This window comes from Brachyhypopomus gauderio, chromosome 11 (genome assembly GCF_052324685.1).
Source record: "Brachyhypopomus gauderio isolate BG-103 chromosome 11, BGAUD_0.2, whole genome shotgun sequence".
NCBI lineage: Eukaryota > Metazoa > Chordata > Actinopteri > Gymnotiformes > Hypopomidae > Brachyhypopomus > Brachyhypopomus gauderio.
Window position 1 is genome coordinate 5,223,548 of NC_135221.1, and position 27,551 is coordinate 5,251,098.

At 41.3% G+C, this 27,551-nt stretch overlaps 2 protein-coding genes across 2 annotated transcripts; both read left to right on the forward strand.

The window, feature by feature from the left end:
* Positions 1-8,010: 8,010 nt before the first annotated feature.
* slc7a3b (solute carrier family 7 member 3b) lies at positions 8,011-16,046 on the forward strand. Its single transcript, XM_077021257.1, has 12 exons — positions 8,011-8,124; positions 10,434-10,853; positions 11,247-11,408; positions 11,903-12,074; positions 12,218-12,330; positions 12,417-12,639; positions 12,747-12,886; positions 13,000-13,102; positions 13,224-13,414; positions 13,584-13,750; positions 13,952-14,060; positions 14,306-16,046. The coding sequence occupies exons 2-12, from the start codon at positions 10,487-10,489 to the stop codon at positions 14,434-14,436; spliced, it is 1,878 nt and encodes a 625-aa protein (XP_076877372.1). The 5' UTR covers positions 8,011-8,124; positions 10,434-10,486; the 3' UTR covers positions 14,437-16,046.
* Positions 16,047-16,182: 136 nt separating this feature from the next.
* Positions 16,183-25,122, forward strand: ubl3b (ubiquitin-like 3b). The gene is made up of 6 exons (XM_077021258.1): positions 16,183-16,735; positions 17,173-17,323; positions 20,906-21,014; positions 21,342-21,428; positions 21,594-21,671; positions 23,469-25,122. Exons 2-6 carry the CDS (start codon positions 17,297-17,299, stop codon positions 23,519-23,521), a joined length of 354 nt encoding a protein of 117 aa, XP_076877373.1. The 5' UTR covers positions 16,183-16,735; positions 17,173-17,296; the 3' UTR covers positions 23,522-25,122.
* Positions 25,123-27,551: the final 2,429 nt, after the last annotated feature.

Genomic DNA, 27,551 nt, shown 5'->3' on the forward strand with positions numbered 1-27,551 from the left:
ACAGGTTTCATTACTGAGTAATGGAGCATCATTTCTTGCACTGGCTATATGACCCCAGCAGGTCAACGGCAGTATCAAATCACAGATTGATGTGCTTTTGCTTATTGTCATGTTTTATAGTTGCAGGTCTAATGTTTTAACAAAAAAATTTGATTTTGACATCTCTAAATTGTAGCTATATTGCACTGAATAAAGCTCAATATCATGTGACATGACTGCACTATATTTAGTGACCCATCGCAGGATCTGCACACTATGGAACATGGACATTGCTCCTAATTATTAAGTACATAAAATAAAGGTCATGGTTGTGAAATCTACACAGACCAAAATTCCTAGTTGCATGGATCCTGTTGAGTGTAGTGGCTTTAAAAACCGAGACCCCACGTTTTCAACAAATCAGTTCATGAAATATCTGCCCTGCTCGATCTGGCTTGGTAAGCTTATATGAATGCATCTAGAAGCACAGACAGCTCAGCCATGAAGCAGTAGACCATACAATCTCCCAGTGGCTCTGCCAACTGCTGAATTATGAAATGTGTCCTCATAAATCACTAGACAAGTCCAAACTGCTTCTGCATCAGCACTCTGCATTAGGTGAAATACAATTTAATGTCCAAAGATCTAAGGTTCCTAATCGCGAAGGCACGTATTGGCTGGGGTTAGGTTAGGTTAGTTTATTTGTACCCAAAGGTAAATTTGAATTACAGTATGCGAAGCAGCAAAAACAAAACAAGCACAAACAAACAGTAAACCACATATACGTATACAATTCCTATTCAAATACAATGGTGTTAAACGTGCTGCCACTATACTCTGGAGCACTGGAATCTGGATGTCTGGAGTGATAATTCACAATTTACTATCTGACCGTTTGAAGGACACATCTGGGTTTGGTGGGTGCCAGGACAATACTCCGTACTGGAATGCATAATGCCAACAACAGACTGGTGGAGAAGAGATAATAATCTGTTTAGGGAGGGCTCTCTAGTTCCTGTGGAAAAGTACACAAAGACATTCTAGACTATTATGTGCTTACAACGTTTGGTGGTTTGGTTTGAAGTTTCAGAGAAGTCCCTTTCCTGCTCCCATATTTTTTGTGTGTCCCTTGCATAAAGACACGGTATGAGTATTTGGTCTGGAGAGACTCCAATTGCCTGCTCAGAGCTGACCTTGTACACACTGAACACATTTGGAATGAAATGGAACATCCTTCTTAACCAGACCTCATATAGACTTCACACACACTCTTTTCACTAAATGGCCACAACTTCCCAAAATCACACAGGTCCATATACTTAATCCTATTTATCAGTAAATGTAATTACTTCCATGAATGATGTTTGCTTACCAAGTTATGTACAAACAACTTATGTACATACATTGGATATGTATGTACAAACATACATGCAAGAAGTATTTCAATGGGCTAATATAGTCATTCGCTTCAGGAAGAAAAGCAAGCAAAACCTTTTTGCCATTTTATGAGATTTGCATCAAATAACCTTATCTTGACAAAGTAATTGCAAAAAGTGTTTTTCTCCATCACCCAAATCGTATTTTGCCATTGTCTAGAGTTGGGGGGGGGGGGTGTTTGAATTAGTTATAAGGAATGTCTTAAGTAACTGATATAAAAGCTGTCTTATGTGCAGAAATCAGCAAGTACTTAGAAGGGGTCAAATGTGAAATTTGGTGAAATCTCCATTAACACTTATTTTGTTAATCTTTTTTAGTTATTTGTCTTTATTGTTTATTTTTCCTGCAACAGGATCTTCTTGTCTATGAGGAAGGAAAATATCCGTTTCTGGTCTGTCCTTTCTAAGTACCAGTTCAGTGTTTAGTGCAGTTTCCATCTTATGATGGGAAGACACTGTCACCATCCACATCTATTTGGACTTGGCCATGCAATGTTATTTAAGTAATGGGAACTGAGACTAATGGAGGAAGGAACATCAGGCAAGAACAGTTCTGTTCTTGTACTTGGATAGGCGACAATGTTTTAGTACTAGGAACCGAGACTGTTGGAAAGAGAAACACCAGGCAAGAGAGTTTTTTTTTCTATTTGCACTTGGATAGGCAACGTTATTCTTAGTATTTGGACTGGAGACCGTTGGAATGGGCGTGTGCAGCTCATGGCAGAACATGCTTGTTGTGGTGAAAACTGTTAGCCGACGCAGCTGGATGGATTCTGAAATGCACCAACTGATCCAGGAAAATTCGTAAAGATCTAAATAACCTGCAACATGAATAAATAAAACTGGAATTTCACATGGTCTAGAGGCAGAATATTCTAAATTAACCACCCAATTTGTGAGCATGAATTTTACTTTAAGAAGATAAACCTGGTGCAAGTAAACCTGAAAGACAAGCATAAAATAATAATTACTGTATTTCAGGCCAGGCAATTCTGGGAGGTCATTCACATTTAAAGCATTTAATACATGTCTTCCTGTAATATAGAACATGACATTTCAGATGAAAACTAAGAACACCCTCTTTGAATTCTCTGTGGTTTACATACAACACTAAAAAAATCATCTGGTCCTTAGGTCCTTAAATTAGCGTAATAACCTCAGATGGTCAACACACAACAGAGTCCACCATGTTGCTACTTAACAAAAACGAAGCTTTTGTACAACCAACTTTGTCAGCAATAGCATGAAGCAATTTCTTTCTGTAATATCGTTCTTGTCCCACTCTTCTTTACAGCATTGCTTCAGTTAATTGATGTTGCATTGATTTGTTTATGTTCAGCTCTCTTGTGGTCCCACCAGCCAACTCTTCTGGGATGAGGTCTAGATGTTGGGGCCATCGCAACACCTCGATTATTTTATTTTTCAGCTATTCTGTAGATGTGATCGGGATCATTGTCCTATTGCACGACCCAATTTCAGCCCAACCTGAGCTGTCAGTTGCCCTCACATTTGACTCTAGAATACTTTGGCATACAGAATTGTACATGGTTGACTCAATGACTGCAACGTGCCCAGGTCCTGTGACTGCAGAACAAGTGTAAATCATCACGCCTCCAACACCGTGCTTGACAGTTGGTATTAGTTGATATTAGCTGTTTGTACTGATATGCTGGGCTTGTTTCTAAGCCAAACATGGCCACTTTGGTCTCATCTGTCCAAAGGACATTTTTCCAAAGGCCTTGTGGTTTACAACCATGTTATTTTTTTTATTTAGGAAGGAGAGGCTTGTCTCCTGGCAACACTTTCAAACAAGCCATACTTCTTCAAAATGTTTCATGAACTGAGTTTGGCAGAGTCTGAGATGTAACTCTTGGTTTTTTTGCCATTTCTCAGAGCACTGCAGAGTCTGACCTTGGGGTGAATTTGCTAGGATATTCACTCCTGGAAAGATTGGCAACTGTTTTGAATGTTTTACCCTTTTGAAAAATCTTTCTCACTGTATAATGATGACTTCAAATTGTTTAGAAATGCTCTTAAACCCTTCTCTGGGCAACAACAATTGCTTCTCTAAGATTGTTGATGTATTTCCTCCTTGGTATTGTCAAGTCAATTTTATTTACAGTATATTGCACTTTTTTTTACAACACATGTTGTCACAAAGCAGATTTAAAAATGTTTGGGTCCAGTTCCCTAATGACCAAGCCAGGGGTGACGGTGGGAATGAAAAACTCCATAAGCGGGAATTAGGAAGAAACCTTTGGAGGAAAAAGACTCAAAAGGGAACCCATCCACCGTTGGGCGGCCCAGCTAGTAGCAGTCCATATTTATAGTTCTGTTTCTGTGCCGAGCAGGGCCTCAGGTAGGAGGCAGCCTTGCTGTGTCCACTGGCTGCATCGGCACAAACTCTGGGAAGCTGGACCATTTTCTAGGTGCTGTATGGAATTGTATTTGTAGAAACATGTAACCAAGATACAAATCATTGGTTAAACATGTTAACATCCATATACATTATGTAGCATATGTGCCGTGATTAGCATGTAGCTCCAGCAGGCTTATCTATATCAGCGTAACTAAATGGAGGGGTCTGGAGGTGATCACAGTCATGAGGGCTCACTGAGCCGTTGCTTTTCACCCAAAATCATTGTCCCAAACTAGAGTGAATGCAAGACATTTCTGGATGACATCATCAACATCTCAGATTACCAGAAGACTTGAGTAGGGGGGGGGGCAAGCTACCCACCTTAATAGGTACTACAATAACAAAAGGGCTGATTAAATAAATGTCTAGATTTAAAGATTGGAACTGTTTCTGAATCTTGGATTGGAGCTTGAAGACTATTCCATTACAGAGGTGGTCTATTGTGTTAACACATACCTGAATGGTCCAGACCAGCAAATTGCTAAAACCTCTGCTTTTATAGAGGTGTCCACACTTAAATCAGGTACATTTGATTAGCAGTGCCTGGTTTCCACTTACCCTTAATTCCTGTGCAAACAGTAGGGATGCACTTAACTTTGATCTGTTTCTGCATTTTGAGTGGGTTTTTTGTCCTGATAAGTAAAACCACAGAATTCAGACAGGGTTTACTTTGTTGTTCATGTGGCTGTACTATGATAGTCTAATGAATGTTGCCATGCCCTTTGGCTCCCTTGTAAACATATGGAGAACATTTGATGTGATTTTCAGGTAAATAAAAATCTGAGCTGATAATCTACATTTTACTTATAAATTTCATATAAGGGTAGTTGTTACATGTTATAAGTTACATGTTACAGTCAGTTCAAGTGGGACCAGCCAAACCATATAAGAAATAAAAATTGATTTAAGAAGATTTCATACGAAAGCATTCTGAAAATAGGTTACTAAGTGATTACTAAGAACTTGGGTCAGGAATGAGTCAGACAGATATACAAAGAAGCAAATGGTCACTGTACAAAGATCAGTTTAAGTTATTCACGTCCTAAAGAGGTCAAGTGCTTCGGACAGGCATCTTTATTATAGGACAGGATCTGTGTTCATGAGTACACCAAGAAAAGCATCTGATCTTCTGCCCACTGTCCTTGAACTGGAAAAATTGAGACAGGTGAGGTTTTAACTTTTTGATTCATTTAAACAGAATTATGTTTGGAGGAAAACATCAAAATGTTATGTCAGGCAGATAGAGTATAATGGTTTAGGGCTGCTTTGCTGAATTAGTAGCTCTAAATCACTAATTTGTACTCATTTGTACTGATTTAAAAATTCCTATTGAGTGTGATTTTTTGTTTTGCTATTTTTATTCTTTGTTTTCTTAAAATCTTAATTTTCTTTCTGGAATATGATCCATGTTAGAGGAGTTTACAATATTTCAAATATTATGCTAAATAATTATGCTAAATTATTTCTATTTCAGAGTACTCTTCAAAACTCTTCAATACTATCCACAGTAATTACTCAATTACGCACCAATTGTATGTACTGTAGAGTGTACACATGAACAAAAAAAGAGGTATCAAATTATCATGAGGTGGATCTTTGTCTGATGTTGTGCTGCTGGTTATTATGATAAAATGTTTAATTAATACAAAACTGGCAAACAAAACTGACAACCTGAATTCAATGTTGTTTTTGCCCATCATAATAGATCATCAAATAGGCAGAGTCATCTCACTGGCCCTTAAAATACCCACCGAAAAAAAATGGTGAAGGTTCCTGATTCTGTGTGGAGTTCCTGTTCTATTGTGATTTACCAAAACATAGTATGGTGAAATCAGATTCTTTCCGTAATGGCTAAAAACTAATATGTGGACTCAGTAATTTGACAGGAAATTAAGACAACTGATATTGTAAAAAAAAAAGGTTCAGCAATTTCACTTCCCAGTTTTGCTTGTTGTGCCAAGGTAATAATGATCATCATTCTTTTTCTATGTCCTGTCTTGTGTCCTGGACAGGTCTGGGACTGTCTCCACAAGCTCCTGTCCATTGCCATGTCTTTCATGACCTGGGATCCATCTCTGTGTTGCAGCCAACGCAGCATCATTGTTCTTGATCAACCTCTGTGCTTGTGTCATTCCTCCGCTTGTTATAGTTCCCAGGAGACTATCGTGACCCAGCGTGTGACCCAGCCACTGCTTCCTGGTCCTGTAATTAGTCTTCTTTCCATGTTAACTCTCCTCAGGACTTCCGCGTCCGTCACCACATCTGCTGACTTTTGACACCATGCTCACGTCTCAAACGTACCTTTCATCTTCTTGCCTTCATACCCAAGTCTCAGACCCATATAGGACCAGGCCAGCACTTTCATGATCCCCTCCCTCAGGTCCACAAGCCTTTGACCAGGAGTTCTGTTCTTTGATCACTATCATTATAAAGATCGTTACAATCTGATGATGTTTCGGTGACTGATCATGGGCCTGATTTTTTTATTTATTTAGCAGCTTTAAGCATGCAGGTTCCTTCCTGACTTTTTCATCAAGTGTCTTTCAGTGAATTATTCTGATATTCTAGCAAATGTGAACTCAGCAACACTGGATATGTAAATATATCTCATCGGTCTTCAGACAATTTTTATATTTTTTTAATTATGTGAACATGTTATGTTGGTTTAAACTAAATGTTTTATAGGGGAAAATGCACAAGCACCTACACTGAAAAAAATAAAGCATTGGCTCAATGTAATAAAATTGAATTAATCACACGAATTTTTTTTCATTGACTCAATCCAAAAAACTTAATTCATGACTAAATGAATTTAGTTTTTTGGATTGATTCAATGAAAAAAAATTCGTGTGATTGATTAATTAAATTTTATTACATTGAGCCAATGCTTTATTTTTTTCAGTGTACAATTATAGAAAAAACGTGTTATAAAGAGTGATATGCATCACTAAACATCTCAAGCAGCTATGATTTGTCTTTTTAATGTAAAATGGTAACTTGATGTCTTACACTTCTGAATTACTAAAAATCAAAATAAGTATATTGGTTACTGGTCTGTTAACTGTTTGAAGTTTAATTTACTCAAAAGTTTCCAGACACTTATTTTGATACTTAACTTTGGAATTACTTTAACTTAAACTTTGGAATTAATGGTGAATTGCAAAAATACAGTATATTAGTAACTGAGGTAGTAGTAGTAGTAATATAAAAAATAATAGACTTAATATAATATAATTATATAATAGTTATAATATAATATATATTATAATAGTAATTCTTCTTCTTCTTATTATTATTATTATTGTAATGTTTTATTTTAAAGTTCCATAGGTTCTTAAGCACACATTATATAAGAAGGGTGAGTGACACTACAATAGTCAAGAATCATTATCAATACAAAGCAATCTGAAAGGTAAGATGTGGCCAATCTGGGCCTTGAATGTACAAAGAAGAAACATGTAGTCTAAATGAGCCTGAATATGGAGCCAGTGAAGATTTCTGATTTTGGACATGTGCTGAGATGTTTAGAAGCCATTTATTTCCTGTGTAACCTATGTTTATAGTTGTCAGATTTGTTTCAATTAAAACAAAGCCTGGTACGATTGCTTTGTTGGTGTGGTTTGTTAGAGAAAGTGAACCGTACAGTTCATCCCACGTGTACAATTCAGTGCACTGCAAACAATATTGATCAGAGGCCCACCTGTACAGTTCAGCCCACGGTTACAGTTCAGTCTGTGTGTACAATTCAGTGCACTGCAAACAAAAATTGAGCAGAGGACTAAAATATAACAATGTAATATTTTCGTGTTTGGTGCAGACCAATTGAACCTACCTACAAAACAGGTCAATTAGATCCATCAGTCTGTGGTGTATGTTACATTGGCCAGTTATTTTTCCTTAGGTTTTACCCATAACATTACAATGGCCAGTTATTTTTCTGAAGTGTGACCTATAAAATTACATATATAATTATTTTACCTGGCAGACATTGCAAGCACTGTCTGAACATGTCTTCACAAATATCACTAAACTACTCTGCTCACTGCATATCTGTTCCATATATTTATGCATACTTCTTTTGGTTAGAATATGTACACACATTATTTCCGTTACCCCAGAATTCACCATTCTCAGCGTGGAGGTGCTGTGGAAAAGAGCTGAATATGACGAGGGGGAGGCGGAATCTGACGTCATTTCACGTCGTCGCCTCCCGCGCAGATTTTTCCTTAAAAGAACAAGTTAATCGCGAGCTATTTCTGTGTTTTAAAAGTATCTGGAAGACAAGAACAGGTAATTTATCATTTTTCAACCACTAATGATTCACTAACTTAGTTATCACTAGATATATAATGAAGTTAATTAACTAGGCAAATGAAATAAAGGATCTGGTTATTTAATTATTTCAATTTACAACTTAGTAAAGAACGTTATAACATGCAATATACTCTTGTTGATTAGCCATATTACAGCTATTAGAGTGTATAGTCTGTCTTCGTCTTATGTATCTGCAGTATTAATCTTAGAATAACTTAGGCGCTTTTTCGCGGTTCATCAACGGATTAACAACCCGCTCTTTTTTAAACTAAGGATATTTATTAGGTTAACTCGACGGTTAATATTAGACGGTAATTACTTACAACTTATGGTTTAAAAGTGACATTGTGTAGGGTGTGTTTCCATTGTTTTAAACGTGATACGTGCCATAACTTATGTGCTCGTTTCTTGTTTAAAATTGGCAGCAGTTTCGCCACGCGGGCAGCACGTTTTATGGTCCTCTGGAAGACAATTTGTAGCTTCTCTGGCTACACCAACGTGGTCTGAAACTGACATCGACTTCATTTCAGGGTTGCCAACTTTTCAATATCACTTGGAGTGAGATTTGATTTGGGGGGTGGTTGTGTGAAAATTGGGGGGGGGGGGGGTGTCTTGGCAACCCTGCATTTTGTTAGCGCGAAACTTTTTTTTAGTAGAACTACATTACAAAAATACATAGATGTTGCAAACGTCCTTAGAAGCACAACAACCATTGATATGTTTTCCGTGACATGTAGCCTGATGTTGCATCAGAAAAGTCAACTAACTATAGCATGCCTGTATATATACTATATTACTATAGCAGATATATATATATATATATACACATCACGTTTGTAACGACAACAATGTTTGAACTTTTTCTGTGGAATTTAAACCCTGAAAAGTTCCTGTAGTTTTTCTGTCGTGTGTCTGGAAGAACGGTGTGTTTATTGTTTACTGTATTGTGTGCTGAAAGATTACAGCAATTGTGGTCAGTGAGTCCTGCAGTGTAGCTGTTACATCAGTAACTGGTAGATGTGCTATTTAGAAGGTAAACAATATACTTAATTATCTTAGTTTAAATCACTAGTACTATTACAATCACAATTAAAGTCGCTGTTTAAGCTTTATTTATGGATAAAAACCTTTTGCCTATATTTTATTATCAGGCAACATATTTTACTGTTTCGTCATTAGGAAGGAAACGTGCTCATTTGACCTTTCCTAGGAAATCTTACTACAGTTTCCGCTTTATAGTAAGCCATGATGTCAGAGGACTGTCATCATATTTTGCTATGAACAGTTCTAATGGTACAAGAACTCATGTAATTAACATGTATCTGTCACGGGCGAGGAATGAGGGAGGACACCGAGTCGAATTAACGTTTATTCACAGAAACTCGCTATAAAGGTAGCAGACACGTAACATGTATGTTGTACTCACGATAGACTCACAAAGACGAGCACGGGACAAGACTAACACACATTATATATACGCAACACGTAACTATCACTGGATGTGTCACTTTAAGAGACGCATCACATAACCACACCCACGAAAAGTGCATACTAGGACACGGACTACACCCACACACCCAAAGGGAGGGGTCCGGGCCTGTATTGTGACAGTATCATTGGCATTAAAAGTCAGCCTTCACTTTCTTTCCTTTTTGATTTTGTTACTTTTATAGAAAGGGAGAGATTTCATGATAATTCCACTTGATTTCTTCATGCTTTTATCTGCACTGAACTTACTGCCAGGCATAGTTAGACATTACCTAAGAAGTTAAATGGTTACCTTCTGTTTTGATACTTCCTTAAAATTAGCTGAACTAACGTCAAGGGAAATTAAGAAGAAAGGACCTCTCCTTTTGACCTCACCATGCAACCCACCACCTTTTTGGTGATGGTACTGAATGTGTTTGCAATGTGTTGTGACGCACAGCGGTATTGCAGTGTAGGTTATGCATAATAGGAGTGCAAACTATTATTGGAAATATATATAGATGGAATGCTATTACATGTAGATATAATATACATATGCATTCATTTTATTTTTTAATTCCATGGAAAACATTTTACTGATTCTATCAGGTTCAGTGTGCTTTGCCTTAAAGGAAAAATTTTCGCTCTGGTATGTGCTCTATTATTATTATTATTCCGGAATTCAGAAATCTCATTCCTGAACCTAGTACTCATTGGAAGTGTCTGTCCACGTGGTTCACCGACATGCTTTAGGAAAACCTGGGAGTTGTTAGAAGTGTAAACCAATCTTAACATTTGTCTTTTATGTTCTCTTGCAGAATCTTCATTACTCCTGAGCCATTCTGTCCACCCTAACTGAGCACGTGTCACGATGGAGTCAAAGTTGGCCGCGTTCGCCAAGTCACTGGTTCGCCGGCGTGTGCTGGACAACTCGGAGGGGGAAGCTCGCTTCGCCCGCTGCCTCTCCACCCTGGACCTGGTCGCTCTGGGGGTCGGGGCTACGCTGGGGGCTGGCGTCTATGTGCTGGCTGGGGAGGTGGCCCGGGAGAAGGCGGGCCCGGCCATTGTGATTTGCTTTCTGATAGCGGCGCTGTCTTCGGTGCTCGCTGGCTTGTGCTATGCTGAGTTTGGTGCGCGGGTCCCAAAGACAGGCTCTGCTTACCTGTACAGCTACGTCACAGTGGGAGAAATATGGGCCTTCATCACTGGATGGAACCTTATTCTCTCTTATGTAATAGGTGAGAAAATCCATCATTTACGAATAAAGAAACATAAAGGATGTGGAAATAGGAAGAAGGTTCATGATGTAAAGGCAACATACAGTATTAAATACTAACTTACTAATTCCACTTGTCATTCCAAATCACTTAAGTGTAACTGTTGAATACACTTAAGGTGAATCCTAATAGATGAATTAAGCATTGGGCTCTTAGAGCTGATTAATTAAAACACGACATGACACCTTGTGACAGTCGGAATTAGAAAATGAAGGCAAATGGATCTAACAATGCATGATGTGTTTAGGCCTGTTTAAGAAGGGCATGACATTGCCAACCTGTGGTTATTAAACCATTCGTAGAAGAACTCGGTGTTGCTACTCTCACGTAGGTCACCTGTGCTCCGTCCTGCAGGTGCTGCCAGTGTGGCCAGAGCTTGGAGCTCCACATTTGACAACCTGGTGGGCCAGAAGATCTCGACTTTTTTCAACGAATCCCTGTCTATCCCGGACACAGGAAATGTATTGGCGAAATATCCGGACCTGTTTGCGCTCACTATCGTTATGATGCTGACCGGTGAGTCCAGCACTCTTGAATTGTACTGCGGTTTCTTTCTTTGTTTTGACTGACGGTTGCATCAGTCGTAGGCGAACGGTTGATGCACGACTGTTGAGGAATTGAGTAAACTGAATTGAGCAACAGAAGTTAAGAAGTGCACTTTGTACTGGGACATACCCTTTGAGGAAGTTGTGTCATGTATAAGTGATAACAGTGTCGTATAATACAGTGTCTGTACTATTCATGATACATACTGAATTATTCATACTGTTCATACTATACTATTCATGCTTTGTTGTTTTTGTTGTGAAGTTTTTTTTTTTTTGGCTTGTGAAGTTTATACTCTAAAGAATGTTAGTGAATCCTTGTGTAATTAACTGGATTTTTCTTGAATTCCTTCTCAAATGGCATGATAATATTATTAAAGTCATGTTTAATAAACAGCGCATGGATCCAGCCAGGTGTTGTGCTAAAGATTGTGACAGTAATTCTCCATCTCTCCCATCCTACAGGTCTGCTGGCTTTTGGCGTCAGTGAGTCAGCGTTGGTGAACAAGATCTTCACGGGGGTTAACCTGGTGGTGTTAAGTTTCATCATCATTTCAGGCTTTGTGAAGGGCGACCCTGCCAACTGGAACCTAAGTTTGGAGGATATCGAAAGCAACAAAAGTCTTCCAATACCCCCGTGAGTCATGTGACCTGAAGCCATGGCTGGGAGTGGGTGGCAGTAGACTGCCGCTTCCAGCGGGGCTGTTGCCCTTGACCATTATGGGATGTCTGGAGTGTCTGCTCGTCCCAGATCTAAAATAGCGTCTTTCTGTTTCTCAGGGGAACGGACTTTGGCACCGGGGGTTTTGCGCCCTTTGGGTTTACAGGAATCCTCTCCGGTGCTGCGACCTGCTTCTACGCATTTGTGGGTTTTGACTGCATTGCCACAACAAGTACGTCACGTGTGGTTTTACTACCGAGAATCGCACGATCCGTGTGGCACAACCAAACCGCTCAACTTGTCCCGTTCTTCGCGCAGGTGAAGAGGCCAAAAACCCCCAGCGCTCTATACCTATAGGTATAGTGGTGTCGCTCCTCATCTGCTTCTTCGCGTACTTCGGCGTCTCTGCCGCGCTCACCCTGATGATGCCCTACTACGTCCTGGACACTAACAGCCCCTTGCCGGAGGCCTTCAAACATGTGCAGTGGGAACCGGCACGCTATATAGTAGCTGTAGGCTCTCTGTGTGCCCTTTCAACCAGGTACGTTGATTATTGGTGCTGATCAGTTAGGCTTGGTTTCCTTCCCTTTCAGTGTTTTCCTACGAATGATCAACTGATTATTTTTCCATGCTTGTTTTTGGCAACAGCCTGATGGGATGCATGTTCCCCATGCCACGTGTGATCTTCGCCATGGCTGAAGACGGCCTGCTCTTCCGTTTCCTCTCCCGCATGAACAAGAAGACAAAAACCCCCATGGCCGCCACCATCGCGTCTGGCATTGTGGCAGGTAGAGGAGATATGAGAACTAGCGTGTTTCATCTCATTGAGTGGAGACCTGGTTTTCAGCCAACTGCACTATTGCGACCTGACTTCTGGCCTTCTGCCAATTCCTTCATGTAGCTCTGATGGCCTTCCTGTTTGATCTGGCTGCACTGGTGGACCTGATGTCAATCGGGACGTTGCTGGCCTACACGCTCGTGGCAGTATGTGTGCTTGTCCTTAGGTTGGTGCTCTTTTACTTATTTTTTTTCAGTCACACACTTAAAAACAAACAAAAAAAAAAAGGTTGCATGATGGTGGAAAAAACATGGATTTGAGTTTATTTTTTGCTATTCTGTTCACAGATACCAGCCAGGCAGTCTGATCTGCAGTGCTGACAACGTAGGAGAGCAACAGAAGAGGCCACTGAATGGGGCTGATAGTGGGCCCAGCCAGGGGTTGGAGTCCTTCACCCCCTGGCACTTGCTGTTCCCTTGCACCCAGTCACCGAACCAAACCTCGAGCCAGATCGTGTACGCCGCCACAGCCGTCACCTGTAAGTACTTCCGTCTTGGGTGGGCAGCGTCGGCTGTCTGCTCCGTCTTTCAGCCCCTGCGTAGATTGAAATTGAAAGCAGAAGTGAGTTTCTCTTTGAGGGAGAAAGTGTTTTTATTATTATTATACAAAAAAGAGGAAGTTTTCTGAGGTTTTCTGTTTCTCTGTAGGTGGGCTCTTCACCTTGTTGTGTATTGTGCTGGCGTTGTGGGGTGAGAGTGTCGTAGACGGGCACCATCTGTGGGTCACGGTGGTGGTTCTCCTAGTTATACTTTCCACCCTGTGCATTATTGTCATTTGGAGACAGCCCCAAACCACCGAGTCTATCTCCTTCAAGGTACACATGCACTACCAATACTACTCTGTATTAGAGTGTTAAGCAACTGCATTTAATTATAAACGTATGCTATTAATACATTTGTGTAGCCTTTTGGTGTGGTTCTTTTCTCTCGTTACATTTACAGTCATATGTTGCTTATGCCTATTTAGACTTCATAGCTGCTGTAATGTGGAGTTGGTCTCTCTTTTCATATTCCAGGTACCATTGCTTCCTGTATTGCCTATGGTCAGTATTTTCATTAACGTCTATCTGATGATGCAACTGGATGGTCCAACATGGATTCGTTTCGCAGTGTGGATGGGTGTTGGTAAGCAACTTCTTAGAAATGTATCTTTCTCTTGAATTGAATTGGTCACACTCAAATAATTGTACCTTGATGTAATAATATCTTGACATCAGACAACTAGACACCAGAGAAGGGTGCACTGAGTACGTTAAATATATATCAGCTGTGTTGACGCATCTTTCACAGTATGGATGCTTTGACAGTTTGATGACCATGCTGTTTGGTTTTATGCTTTTCTCTTATTATATCTCAATGCATCCCTTTAGGCTTTTTGATTTACTTTGCTTATGGGATCAAGAACAGTTCTGAAGCCCAACACAATTCCTCCAGAAAATCAGAGCCAGTTCTGCAAGAAAGGAAACCCATATGTGTGGGTGAGACCAACACTGAAGTTTAATTGGCTAGACCCTCAGCAGAACAGCATTTAACAGCCTCAGGTCCTTCACACTTGCACATTACATTAGGTATTGTATCATTGTGATATCCCTTATTTTGGGAGGTTAATCAGATATTGTTTTTTGTTTGTTTGTTTACTGTTCGATTCTCTTAAATCAAAGAAAAAAGATCAAAGAGAATTTTACATTGTGTCCTGTAGTGGTACATTTTAAAAGTTATAGAAGTTTTGTTATGGTCAGAGTTTGGCAAATGTTTTATGGTAGTTCATGTTTATTTGTGCTCATACGCTCAAAGCCAACTAACAGTATAACGTCAGTTTAGTAAAACTATAGACTAAATGCTGATCAGTATAGGAAATGGCAAAATAATAGTAAACAAAGGTTTTAAATCCTGAGGACTACAGCTTGTAGATTAGGTAGGATTAAACTTGTTTAAGTGATATGCACTATATAAAAGTCTTGACACAAAGTTTTCCTTCAGGACCATAGTCACTCATGTCAAATGTTTAATGTATCAGTATATTTACTGTTATTTATACTATAAACATTTTGGATTACCAATTTAAAACCCTTTTATGAATACATGGTATTCAAATATGGATTTCTTCAGAGATCACCAGCAAATGTTGAATTTTTTTTGTATGATCTGTTTTGTGATTTTGCTTTATTGTCTAAAAAGAGAAATTTGTATATAGTATGTTGCAAATGTGTAAATAATGACAGTATTTTCAGAAGGTGTCACAGCAAGAAGACAGGCATAATGTAGAGGAGAGTTGTAACTTTAATGCAGACACAGATGTTTATTCAAACCAAGACACGAAAACAACACTAACAAGACAAAATTGCAATATACGTTTAAGCACATCAATCAGCTGGGTTGAACACTGCACAGCCACAGACCTTAAATACACACAATGTTAATGAAGGACAGGACACCAACTAACAAGGGCGGGTGTGTGACCATGAGGAGACACACACAAATACCACACACACAAAGCAGAGGCCTGACCATGAGTATACACACACAAAAACTGACAAAACTCCAAAACATTGTGCACAATTAGGAAGGAGGGCTGTGAAATATGAAATCGTATTTTAATGAAAGTTTGTTGAATATTAATTATCAATGCAAATGTTTTGTAAGTAAATGTTTTGTAAATAATGCCATTTTTTTATAAGGAATGCCATTTTGTATAAGGTGTTAATTGCACTTTGTTAATAATTATTATCGGTGCAAGTGTTTTGCAAATGTTTTGTAAATGATGCAAATAATGGTCCTACGTTCACAAGGAATCGTTTAAATTTATCGGTAGACAACATGAATTATTCACCTTTTCTCTTTAACATCTTTCTAACTCACATTGATATGGTCACTTTCTGTGCCTTACTGCCTACTTTACCAATAAAGAACTTATGTATGCATCTAAAAGGTTTACTAAAAACAGTTGCACAAAACAATACTGTAAATGGGCAGTGCTGATGTGTACATTTTCTAGATTGTTGGAGGTCGATATTTGTTAAATTGGGATTTACTTTTATAATGTCTGTTTTACTTTTGAAACTACTTATGACAATGAGAATACAAATTAATATGTGCTTTGTCATTAAATGCATATATTGCTCTAATTAAAAAACATTTAAGTGGCCAAAATGGAGTGTTGTGGTTAAACTTCAATTCCCAGGTATACTAGCGCCGTGACGTGTCCTGTGTACACGGCCAGCTGATATCCGGCGTCTTTAAATTCTCAGCCATTAATCTGGACCCAACACTGTTGTTGCTGTTGAACAGAGTCGAGATAAATGATGGCTTTACCCGTTAGTTAACCGACGAACCGTCGCCTTATCGAGCGACGTTATTTTGTTTATACAGAGTTTTCGAAACGGAGAAAGTTAATTTTCGACCTCGGCGGTACTCCATGATCTTTCTCGGACCTTATTTTCTGCCGCAGTCAGAAGATTTATTTCAGCCTGTACTTGAAGGCGCTAGCTCGGCTGCTAACAGAGGCCCGCTAGTTGTCCACCGACGACGGGGCCTTTCCATTCGTGAGCATATACATATATAAATATACGTTGCCCGTCTCGTTAATCTGCTCGTTTCGAGGTTTGCGTGCGGATAATGTCTTAACCTCGAAGAACGGTTTTATTCTCCAGAAGACCTCGTTAGCGGTCTGTTAGCTAGCTGGCTAGGTTGCCGTAGCCTGCGTTAGCCGGCTAGCACAGCGCAGCTAGCTGACTTTACTGCGGTGAGATAATGCTGCTGCGACACTGACGCTGTGGAGTAAAAGTCAGGCGCTGTCACAGGTATGTGAGGTTTTGTTGTGACAGCTTGGATGTTCTAAAATCTTTAGGGCTTTAACCAGCTAAATCAGCTGTTGGTGTTCAGTACGAGTGTCCAGTTCATATCTCCCTATCTGTGTGTGTGTGTGTGTGTGTGTGTGTGTGTGTGTGTGTGTGTGTGTGTCTCATACATGCATACACACACACACACACACATATATATATATATATATATATATATATATATATATATATATGTGTGTGTGTGTGTGTGTATATATAGTGTATTCATGTGTGAGATGTGTGTCTATATATGTCTATGTCTATATATGTAAAATCAAATAATGTGTGGCAATTATATATTTCAAACATGCTGTGAATTCATTTAAAAATTATTTTATGCCATGCATTGTAAACAAATGTGTTGATGCTACTTTGTTCAATGTTTAACTTGGTGCCAGGCTGTGTAAAGCAGAGAAGGACTTGAAGGATTAGCACATACAGGGTCTTTGTGTCACTGTTTGACCCCCGCCCTCCCCCCCCAACGCATCACTTTCCTGCCGGCCTTCATCTGTGACCGCAGCCATGACCACTCAAAGAGAATCTGAAGCAGTGAGTAATCTGTTTTTGCTTAATCCAGTTGCAATTCTACTTTTACTTAGTTGTGGGATTAGAAAGTATGAAATAATGAGCCCAACTATTCTTGTGTTTAAAGTGCATATATAAGCCAAATAACTAGGTTTTTAATAAATTACAAATAAAATACAAATTTTCTCATTTTCATTTTTGTGACGTGAAGTTCTTCTAATTCAGAAATTCAGTTTTCTTAACTGTCAGTACCCTGTCCAGCTCTGTGAATACTTTTTCATTCCTAATTTTCCTCAGTGCATTGTAAACAACAAAGGGGCTGTAGTGTGTAAGCATGCATTGCCACCTGTATTACATTATCTTACATGGTTTAGAGGCTATTGCTGGTCACAGGGGGGGGGTCCTTAATTTCAGGAGTACTCAGCAAAAGTGCCCTGTGGTGTGCAGTTGGGAGATATGTCACTGGATCAGGGTTAAACTATGTGAAATTACATGAAAAGATGAACAAGGGTGTTTTTGTTTGAATTTGGTAGCTAGTCTGGAGTCCTCATCAGGTCCTGATACATGTGTGTTATGAATGCTAAATCCTTGTCGATGCGTGCTCCCCAAATTACAAGCTTGCGTTTTTGTAGTGTAACTGCTTTTGTTTCTGTGGTCCTTGGTAGCTTTACAGAGTTTAATAGGAAGTTTGTTTCTCACTTCTTCTTTGTAATGTTGCAGGCAGACCGTAGATCACGAGTGCTTCGTTGCAGCGTTTTGCACCTTCATGATTCTTGTGTTTTTTCCTCCTCCCCTCCCTTGGCCATGTTCTGTGTGCAGGAATGAATGCTAGCAAGTGGCTCTAAAGCAAGCAGTGCCAAGACCAACTGCTCTACCTCCCCCCCCCCCCCCCCCCCCCTTTCAACCCCAACATGATTCTGAACGAATGCATTTAGCCCCAGCCAAGTCCTGCATGCATGGTGTGGGTGATGTAATGTTTAGACCGAGGACTCGTTGAAAACCGGGAAAGGCACGGAAAAATTACATTTAAATTCTCAGGGGGAAAAAGAAAAACAGCTGAACAAGAGACTCTTTTTGGATCCTGTAGGTTACTCCCAAAGCATAGCACAGACACTGTTGCGTTTCTCATTTTATTTTGGGAGCTGTATTAAGGTCTGCAGGTACCTGGCCTCGGTCTGCACCACCACTGTGCCACCTTCCCCCACTGGAGCAGAGAACTGTGCAAATGCTCGCGCTTTTATTAGGTTCCCTAATGCAAATAACGTGTACTACCGTCTCCCATGTCTGCTTCTACAGAGAGCTCGCTTCCTGTTCCTTGATAAAGCACCTTTGCTCAGGGGCAGAGCGGCTGTACTAAACTGGATGTAATATTTTAGGGCTGGCAGTTTTTTGATGATGGCAACAACAAAAAAAAACTTGCTAGCATAGCACAGCCAATCTGGTCCCACTCTGCTCAGCTCCACAGTGCCGTTGTCGTGGGTTCAGGCAACTTTGCAGGGCACCTGACTGCTCGAATTGTGATTGGCTGGGTCTGGACGCTCCTTGGTGTGGAGAGCACAATGACTGGCTGTGATTGGCTGTGATGTGACTGACTCGAGCAGACGTGCTGCCGCCACGGGTCACTTGCTGCTTTGCATAATGCGGCTCTCGCAAAACCGTATCGCCCTTGTTTGTTTCAGAGCTGTAGTTTGGGTCCATGAGTGTCCCAGCTGGATGTACGCATGACCGTATTAGTGGGCCTGTTGTTATTGTTAATTATCATTCATGTACACTTCAGTGTGTGCGCGCGCGTGTTGCTTTTTAATGGTGTTCAAACAGCACAAATATATTTTTTTTCTGCACATCAATCTGCTGGCTGACTTAATGCGTGGTCCATGTAAATTTAATTACTCTGTCCCGGTCTGTCTGGGACACCTGGGGTTATAGCATTAGGGTGACAGCCCTAGAGGACTGAGGGGGGGAGGAATACTTCAACTTGACCCCACCCTGTCTGCACTGTCCATAACAGGAAGCTTCAGAGGAAACGGCCGATTTCGTGTCCCCAGCACTCGAGGCAGAAGCCTAATTAGGGAGGAATTCTAGTTTATGGAGGTTCCCCTGTTCATATGACGAATGCAAACCAAAGGGTTGTGAGGGGTCGCCGGCTCACCGACGCTACTGCCGTTCGTGGCCGGGAGTCCGTACTGCGCTCTGGATGGGAGGGCTGACCGTACGCTGGCCCCCAACCTTCACTCTGGCACCAGCCTGTCGTGTGTGTGTGTGTGTGTGTGTGTGTGTGTGTGTGTTTGCTCCTGCCAGCGTGTTGGGCGGGCCCTGTCTGCAGCGTGGACAGCCATTCGATAACGTGGTGCTTGTTAGGGCTGAACGATTAAGGAAAATAATCTAATTGCAATTTTTTGTCTATAAATTGCGGTTGCGATTTAAAATCGCGATTTTATTCACACTGTTTTCAGGAAACTCTGTTTCGGTATTTTTTATACAGCTCAGATACAGGGTTGCCAACTTTTCAAGATCGCAAGTGAGACTTGAACCTGGAGTGTGTGGCGAACGTAATTTGTTGTTATCGGGGCGGTGTAAAATGGACAAAATTGATTATTATTATATCGCGATCGATCGATCGCCTGTGGTTGGCGCCAGAGCTAGTAGTAGTAATAACTTTAGTAGTAACTAGTAACTTTTTAGTCTAAGACGCTCAATGCGTGAGAGTTGGCAACCCTGCAGGTATAGCAACTTGGCTAAAATATGTGCGTGAGAGCATTTGGTAGCGCATATCCAGTGTGTTTAACAAAGCCATGAAGCCGGGCTTGTTCACTATATTAACGGGCATCATGTCTTTCACTATGAACTCCGTTACTGCCCGAGTTATTTCAGCGTGCCGCTTCCAATTACATCCATAAGGAGTTACACTTTCAAACGGTTCGGTCAGTGAATCCTGTCGGCTGGACCGGTCAAGCTATCTGCGCTTTTGCGATTCATCCGCGCTTTAAATCTTATTGCGCCTATATGCGTGACTTTACGGTATTTCGTTGCTCACCGCATACTAAAGCTGTATAAGCGCAGAGAAACACTTTCGCGTATTTGAAGACGCAGCCCTGGTCGTTGGCATTTTAGCCTTACAAATATCATACAAGGCTTTGTGGTGTTTTTTTTTAATGCTGAAGGTTTGTAGTGTTACCTCGCGTCGTAGCAATAGTAGCAAGGCACGTTTTGCAAGGTACCTGACGTTGAGCAGCATCTTTTTTTAAAGCCAAAGTAATTTCACACAACTGATGTGCTGCCCCTCTTTGGTATTAGACTTTAAGTTGTGTCAGCTTCTGTCGAGCCTGAAGCCATTGTGCAACAAGTTAAAGTGCGCTGTGTTAACTTCACTTCTACACCTCCCTGCCTCCTGCTCGAGTTTGCTCCGTTCGTCCTCGGCTCGGCTCGCTCCCAAGTCACATGACCAGTTTAAATCGCAGCCTGTGCGATTAGAGAATCGCATTTTAAAATATCGCGAGATTATTGCAAATGCAATTAATCGTTCAGCCCTAGTGCTTGTGTTCACGCGCTTGCGGTCATGTGACTGGCCAAGCGGGTTTAGGCGCTCATTCCTTTGACTGATTGCAGGTGAACCTGCGTCTGATCCTTGTGAGTGGGAAGACTCAGGACTTCACCTTCTCTCCCAACGACTCCGCCACGGATATCGCTCGCTACGTCTTTGAGAACTGGCCAGCCGGTAAGTTACGCTGCGTGTGCATCACACGGGTGCAAAAACGCATTTTCACTTAATTTTCAGAAATATAAGGTGGTGAGTCACGAGTTAGTTTAATCCTCCTTTCAGGTGAGCTAACACTGACTGTGATCATTAAACACCTGCTTAAAGTTGGAGAAAAAAAACCCTGATTTTCTAACAATGGTTCCTGCATGCGTGTTCATATGGAGAAAATGTCAGATGCTGTTTGGCGCTCTGAGCGACCCGGTGCCATGCGTGGTTCCTGGGGGTCTGCTGCTGGCCCGTTCTGCAGCGTGTGGGAGTGATAGGAGTGCTTGTGTTCCTCCGCAGGCTGGGAGGAGGAGCAGGTGAGCAGTCCCAGCATCTTGAGACTCATCTTCCAAGGCCGCTTCCTTCACGGCAACGTCACGCTAGGAGGTGTGTAGCTCGCAAGTCTTGCCGCTCTTCACTTTTTCAGGCCTTGTTTTCATCTGTCCTTCTCTGACTGCTGTAAGACACCCTGACAGTGTGCTTCACTTCTTGTGCTGAGTCTTGTATGTCCTGTATGTCCTGTTTCAGTAAACTGTGCCCTTTTTTGAGCAGCTCTGAAGTTGCCCCCTGGCCGAACAACCGTCATGCACTTGGTTGCCAGAGAGACGCTGCCAGAACCCAACTCTCATGGTAAGTGTTGGACTGTCCCTCTGGCAAGCTCTTAATGTCTTTTGTGTGTGTGGGTTTTTGTGTGTGTGTGGGTTTTTGTGTCTCTGCTTCCGAATAAAGGGAACAGCAGTTTTTAAGGACTTCTGCCAGGTGGTCTTTTAGGTTTTAATGTTCCAGCCATTTATTTTAGCTTATTTGCATAATGCAAACCTTGTGGTTGCTGTGAGTGTTCAAAAGGTTATTTTTCAACGACTGTGGTGCCCAGTTACCCACATTTGATGCCCTGTGATGTATAAGATCTGACAGATTATTATATTGGGTTAGGTTAGATTGTTAGGTTCAGCTTTGTCCCTGTGCAGGGTACAGATCCAACGGGTAGTGAATTTTGGTAAGAAACTTTTGCCTGCCTTGAGACAGTAGTGTAACTGAGACGGTTACCATAGATCGGGACGCACCGTCTCTGGAGCTTGCTGGGGGGGGGGGTGTTGTTGGGGTGGCACTTTGAATCAGATTATTCTGAGCACGACTAACTGGAGATCCAAAGCTCATTCTTATAGTTACAATGAAATCCTGAATAAGACAAGAAAGGGTCGTTATTTCAGCACATAATGAAGAGGGTTCTTTCTCCATTCAAAGAATGACCAGATATACAGTATGGGGCCAGTCAGAGAGAAGGAGTGACATGTATTTCTAAATATGTCAAAGTGGCTTTGCCAACTCCAGCTTGTGAGGTGAAGAAGGTTGAGATTGTGGCTCTTGTAGACCTGTGAAATTCTGCACTACAGGTCCTATGTGGAGAGGCTGAAGTTGCATTCCGAAATATTTTAAGACCTAGTGTATGTTCAGCTTATGTGATGCTTAAACATACCTTATTTTCACTTTGATGGTACCTCATGCTTTATACTGTGGGCATGTTTCTAGTAAAGGGGGAAGCCACTTTACTACAGATTTACGGCCACTTTGCTAGTAACCTCTACCCTCTGTGTACCGTTAGTAGTCAGCAGTGGGCACTTTTTGGACATAGATCTGTGTTGGTTGACTGTGTTTGGGTGTTGGACCACTATAACCCACTTGACAGACACAGATGAGTTGAGATGAGACACAGATGAGTTGTACCTGAATACCCAGAGTCATGCCACTACCATGAGTGTTAATGTTGCCGTGACTAAATAACGTCCAGACTTTGGTGGTCCTGGCACGAGTCGTGGCACTAACATGCAAGTCTATGGCTGACTAATGTCCACTTTGAAAATGCACACGTTTACATTCGAGCTGATGAACTTGTATCTGTGAACGTTTGTGTTGACGCGTCCATGGTGGGTGTCTAGAATAACTGTCAGTAGGTACAATATTAGTTTTAGGGGTGTTGCATGTCACTAGATTTAATTTGGGAGTGTTTGTTGTCATTGTCAGCACTTCTAGAACAAGCAACCAAACTGTCTTATTTTATTTGGTCCAGCTGTTCAGTGTGGCCAAAATTGTTTACTACATCAAAACAAAGCCCAACAGAACGAGCATGTGGTTCCTTTCTTCTTTTTCAGAATCAGAATCGCCTTTATTGTCATTGTAATTTGCATTACGATGAAATTTGCTTCTACTCCAAGGTGCTTGTTGGGACAATAAATACACACAATACAGACAATAAATACACCCAATGACATAGAACGATCCAAATATACAACTGGTCAATGGAATGTTGCATGATATGTTGGATATTGCACAAGCTATTTACATTGTTATTTTACATATATTGCATGTGGAGAGGATGTATTTTTAATATACATGTTTTTCTTTCTTTATTTAAATTTTATTTTAAAGGACAAAGAAACCGGGAGAAGACTACAGAAAGCAGCTGCTGCCTGTTGCTGTAAAGCAGAGGTGTGGTCAACCTGGCCCCTCCCCCAAACAGGCCTCCTCTGCCCCCGCCCCCTTCCTCTGCATACCAATTCATGCATCTTGATTGATTAACGAACAGCTTGGAGGGTCAAACTGACTTCTGTTCATTCAGTTGATTTATTCCTGTACAGTGGCTGGTACGTTCCTGTGCCAAGTAATCAATTCTGTTTTAGCTTTTTTCTGTTGCCAGAATTATTCTTTGCTTAGTGAAATAAAGAATTTGTACATAGCCATAGCAAATGTACATTTCATAGAAACTGAGTGGCAAAAACATGGCACACATTGATAGCTGAATGACACCTGACGAACAGGAGTTGGGCGTCCTGAGAAGCAGGAGCTTGGAGAACCGTGTGAGGACTTCAGTGTGCTGAGGTGAGACTCTGGAGGACTCTTCCCCTCCTCTTCCCAGGACTGTTTTCTGATTGGAAGCACAGATTTGGACGCGGCTTTGACTGCCCCTCAGACTCACACTTCTGCTCACGAAGTCAAGTGCAGCCTGCCTGTTGTGGTTTGGATTATATCCAACTGGGATCCTTCCCTCTGGGGCGTTTAATCGTCGCACAGTGACCTGGACAACACAGGACGGAGCGTCTTCAAAGCATGATGTCCATCCCTACCTGCTGTGAAGCCCATTTTACTTCATACACTTAGGACCAGTACAAAGGAGCTGAAGGCCTGATAGCACATACCGTGACCACCCATGTTTGCCTTTGGCACAGGACCAAGTGACCGTTTGAACCTAGTTGAGAGGCCCTTTTCCTTCTCTCTGAAATTTTTTTTTTTAAACAGTCGTTAACACCTGTGCATGCCCTAGTGTAGTGTTTTCATACCCTGGGTGTGTACCTGCCTTCTTGGAAAACTGTTCACCTATTATGTGCTTGAATAGTGAAAAGATTTGCCAAGTGTGCAGGATCTTGATAAGGCGCGAGCCCTTGATTTTGGTCCAGACCGCTCCGGGATTTGGTCCAGGCTACGGTCCTGCCCGCATCCTCAGACACCCTTTTGTTGGACCGCGTCCCGAGGGACGGCCATCACCAGCTGACGTGAGGAACAGGAAGAGGGGGTTATCGCCCCTCAGTGCTACGCCAGATGCACGCTTGATGTCGGGAGACCATGATGAGCTGGTATGGGCGAAGGGGCGCAGTGGGGGACGGCACTGCAAACCCGAATCTGGATGTTTTATTTCCTGATGTTTGTGTGCTTTCTGTATTTTCATTTGCTTATGATTGTGGAGAATTAATATTATTAATAATGGAATTCTAAAAAAACAAAAAAAAAACCCTTTGTAATCTTGTGTCCGTGTAGTTCAGATTTTAATTGTTAGACATTTAATGGCAGGATCATGAGTGTGATTTTGGGACAGGGTTGGTAAGAATGAAGGGGGAGAACAGATGAGCTGTGTGTGATTCTAGTGTTGGAGGAAATGGTCATGACTCTTCCACTGAGTGGCCAACCTTCAGAGAATGAGTATTAATCATTGTCAATGCTATGGAATTAGCTTCACAATATTAAATGTAAAAATACAATCTGCATAAAAGCCTGTATTATAAATTAATTAAAAAATCTTTCAAGTAAACTCATGGCCTTTGATTCTTTAGCACATCATGTTCTCTCAAATGATGGATGATTTGTCAAAAAATAAATAAATTGTGTGTGTATGTGTGTCAGTCAGGGGCGGACTGGGGAGAAAAAGTGGCCTGGGAGTTCGACAGACTGGCCCACTATATTATTTATATATATATATATATATATATATATATATATATATATATGTGTGTGTGTGTGTGTGTGTGTGTGTATGAATCTATACATGGCATGTAGCATATATGTCAGCTTTTATTGTCATATGGACAATATTACTTCCAACAATAATATGATTACAAAGCCACATAGTAGCATATCAAAATAACTAACAAACTTAACAACTTGACCCTGACAAAATACTGAAAACCTACTGAAACCTACATTGTTCACGCAGTGAATAACCTCTGCAGCTTTTCTTTTTTCTCTCAGCTTTTCAGTGCCACCTTTACGTTTCATAGTTTGTTAGACCCAACAAAGGTCCAGGACCCCTTATATTTTACACGACGTCTTCACTATTTTGGTAGAAACGCCTTCTCTCTCGTTACATTCATCCATCTCTGATTAGTTTTTCGGGTTTGTTGTTCCCGCTGTCAGCGCTAATCTCGCGAGAACTGACACTCGGGCTACTGCAGGTTGACATTCTCGCGAGACTAGCGACGTAATTCAGTTTGGAGAGGCACTTGAATGCTTTTAAGATATATATTATATTACAATACGGGAAAATATTAATACGGGAGGACGACGGGAAAGAGGGGTAAAATATGGTAGTTTTCCGGCCAAAACGGGAGACTTGACAGGTATGGATTTGGGATTAAAAGAAGCAGCTTCTTTTTCTACCTCAAAACAGAAAATCAGGCCAGCACTATTGACTACAGTTGAATTTTTAAAACAAGGGCAAAATCAAACTATTAAAAATAAGTAAACTTAAAGAATTAAAAGATTAAAGAATTTATTTCCATATGTATGTCCAGAAGTGATGGACGCGAGACTGGTCCAACTCGTTCATGTGTTTACAGGCTCAGTCCGCGGCCGCTCTGAGCAGGTTTGCCTGACTGGAGCGGGGGAGGTAATAACACCGTTCAACAGCAGCGTGACTACGGACCGGGGCCGCAGTGCGCGGCAGTGGCTCCTCCACGGGCCGAGTTAAACCACCGGCGGCCCACTAACCCATTGGCCCACCGGGGAAATCACCGGTAGTAATGTATGCCAGTCCGCCCCTGGTCTGTGTCTGTATTAGTCCAACCCAGACAGACACACACACCAACTTTTTTGACAACCACTCCTTCCACAACTTCAGGCTCTAGATGGCAGTGTTGATTTAGTTTTCTAAGTGGGCGGTCCAACGAATATCCAGCCTCATTAACAGTCTCGTCACTGGGACCGAGTTAAGAGTAGGCCATGATCAAACCGTGTTTTAGTGCTTTTTGGAGTGAATGATGTTTCTACATTTATGCCCTAGTGCATGTCTGTAGTACATACTACATACTATAGGCCTATGGCTAAAAGCACACTTTGCTCAGTGATGTAGGTGTTTCAACAATAACAATAGCTGAGCCTCAAAGCAATAGAGGCCAAGTCAGAGAATCGAACGAGTGCTGACGTCTCAAAAAAATTGTGAAATCTTTTATTGCATCAGTCATTCAAGAGTTCTAAAGTGGATCCGAGTCTCACGTCACCCCACACACTGGAGCTTCGTGAAGCAGGTTTCCATGGCCAAGGACCAGCGCACGTGCCTGTGATCACCATTCACAATACCAAGAGTGGGTGGAGTGGGGTGTAGCTTGCCACTAGACTGTGGAGCAGTGGAATTCTCTGGAGGGATGAATCACACTTCACTCTCTCTCTCTCTGTCTGATGGACAAACCTCTGTTTGTTGGAGGCTAGTCGAATGCTCCCTACTTGAATGCAGTGCCAAGAGTAAACTTTCATCAGGCTGCTTTTAAGGATATGGGCTACACCCCTGCTTAGTTCCAGTCCAACAAGCTCATATAGGTGTGATGCTCAGGTGTCTTACCTTTGGTTGTTCTAACACGGAAAACCTTTAACCTAAACAAATCTGTTTGCAAGTTTAGAATGATCAATGTTTGTAGATCATCAAGTAAAACATTTGTCTCGACTGGCCTTGTGTTTTTAGTCCTTTTTTTTGGGTCAGCAGAGTGAGACTCTTGATAACATTTGATGTCAGAGGTCAACGTAATCTCTCTTCTCTTCCTCTGTTTTGGCTTTTTGGGTTTTTTTTATTAGTGCTTTCCTGATTCAGTCAATTTTTCCGTGTTTTGATGGATCCTTTCATGATGTACAGCTGAGAGGTTTCCAGGTTTCCAGTTGACATTGGCAAGGAACAATGACGAATGGTCCAAGCCATCTACGCAGGCACAAAACTCCTCATAGTTAAGAGTACAAGTGCCTACGCCATTACTG

Bases quoted from the DNA above. Each gene is read 5' to 3' on its own strand.
- ubl3b (XM_077021258.1), top strand. From the start codon at position 17,297: ATGACCACTCAAAGAGAATCTGAAGCA. The intron at 21,015-21,341 runs GTAAGTTACGCT...GTTCCTCCGCAG, and splicing joins CTTTGAGAACTGGCCAGCCG to GCTGGGAGGAGGAGCAGGTG. The intron at 21,429-21,593 runs GTGTGTAGCTCG...TTTTTTGAGCAG, and splicing joins CGGCAACGTCACGCTAGGAG to CTCTGAAGTTGCCCCCTGGC.
- slc7a3b (XM_077021257.1), top strand. From the start codon at position 10,487: ATGGAGTCAAAGTTGGCCGCGTTCGCCAAGTCACTGGTTCGCCGGCGT. The intron at 13,415-13,583 runs GTAAGTACTTCC...GTTTCTCTGTAG, and splicing joins CGCCGCCACAGCCGTCACCT to GTGGGCTCTTCACCTTGTTG. The intron at 13,751-13,951 runs GTACACATGCAC...TTCATATTCCAG, and splicing joins CCGAGTCTATCTCCTTCAAG to GTACCATTGCTTCCTGTATT.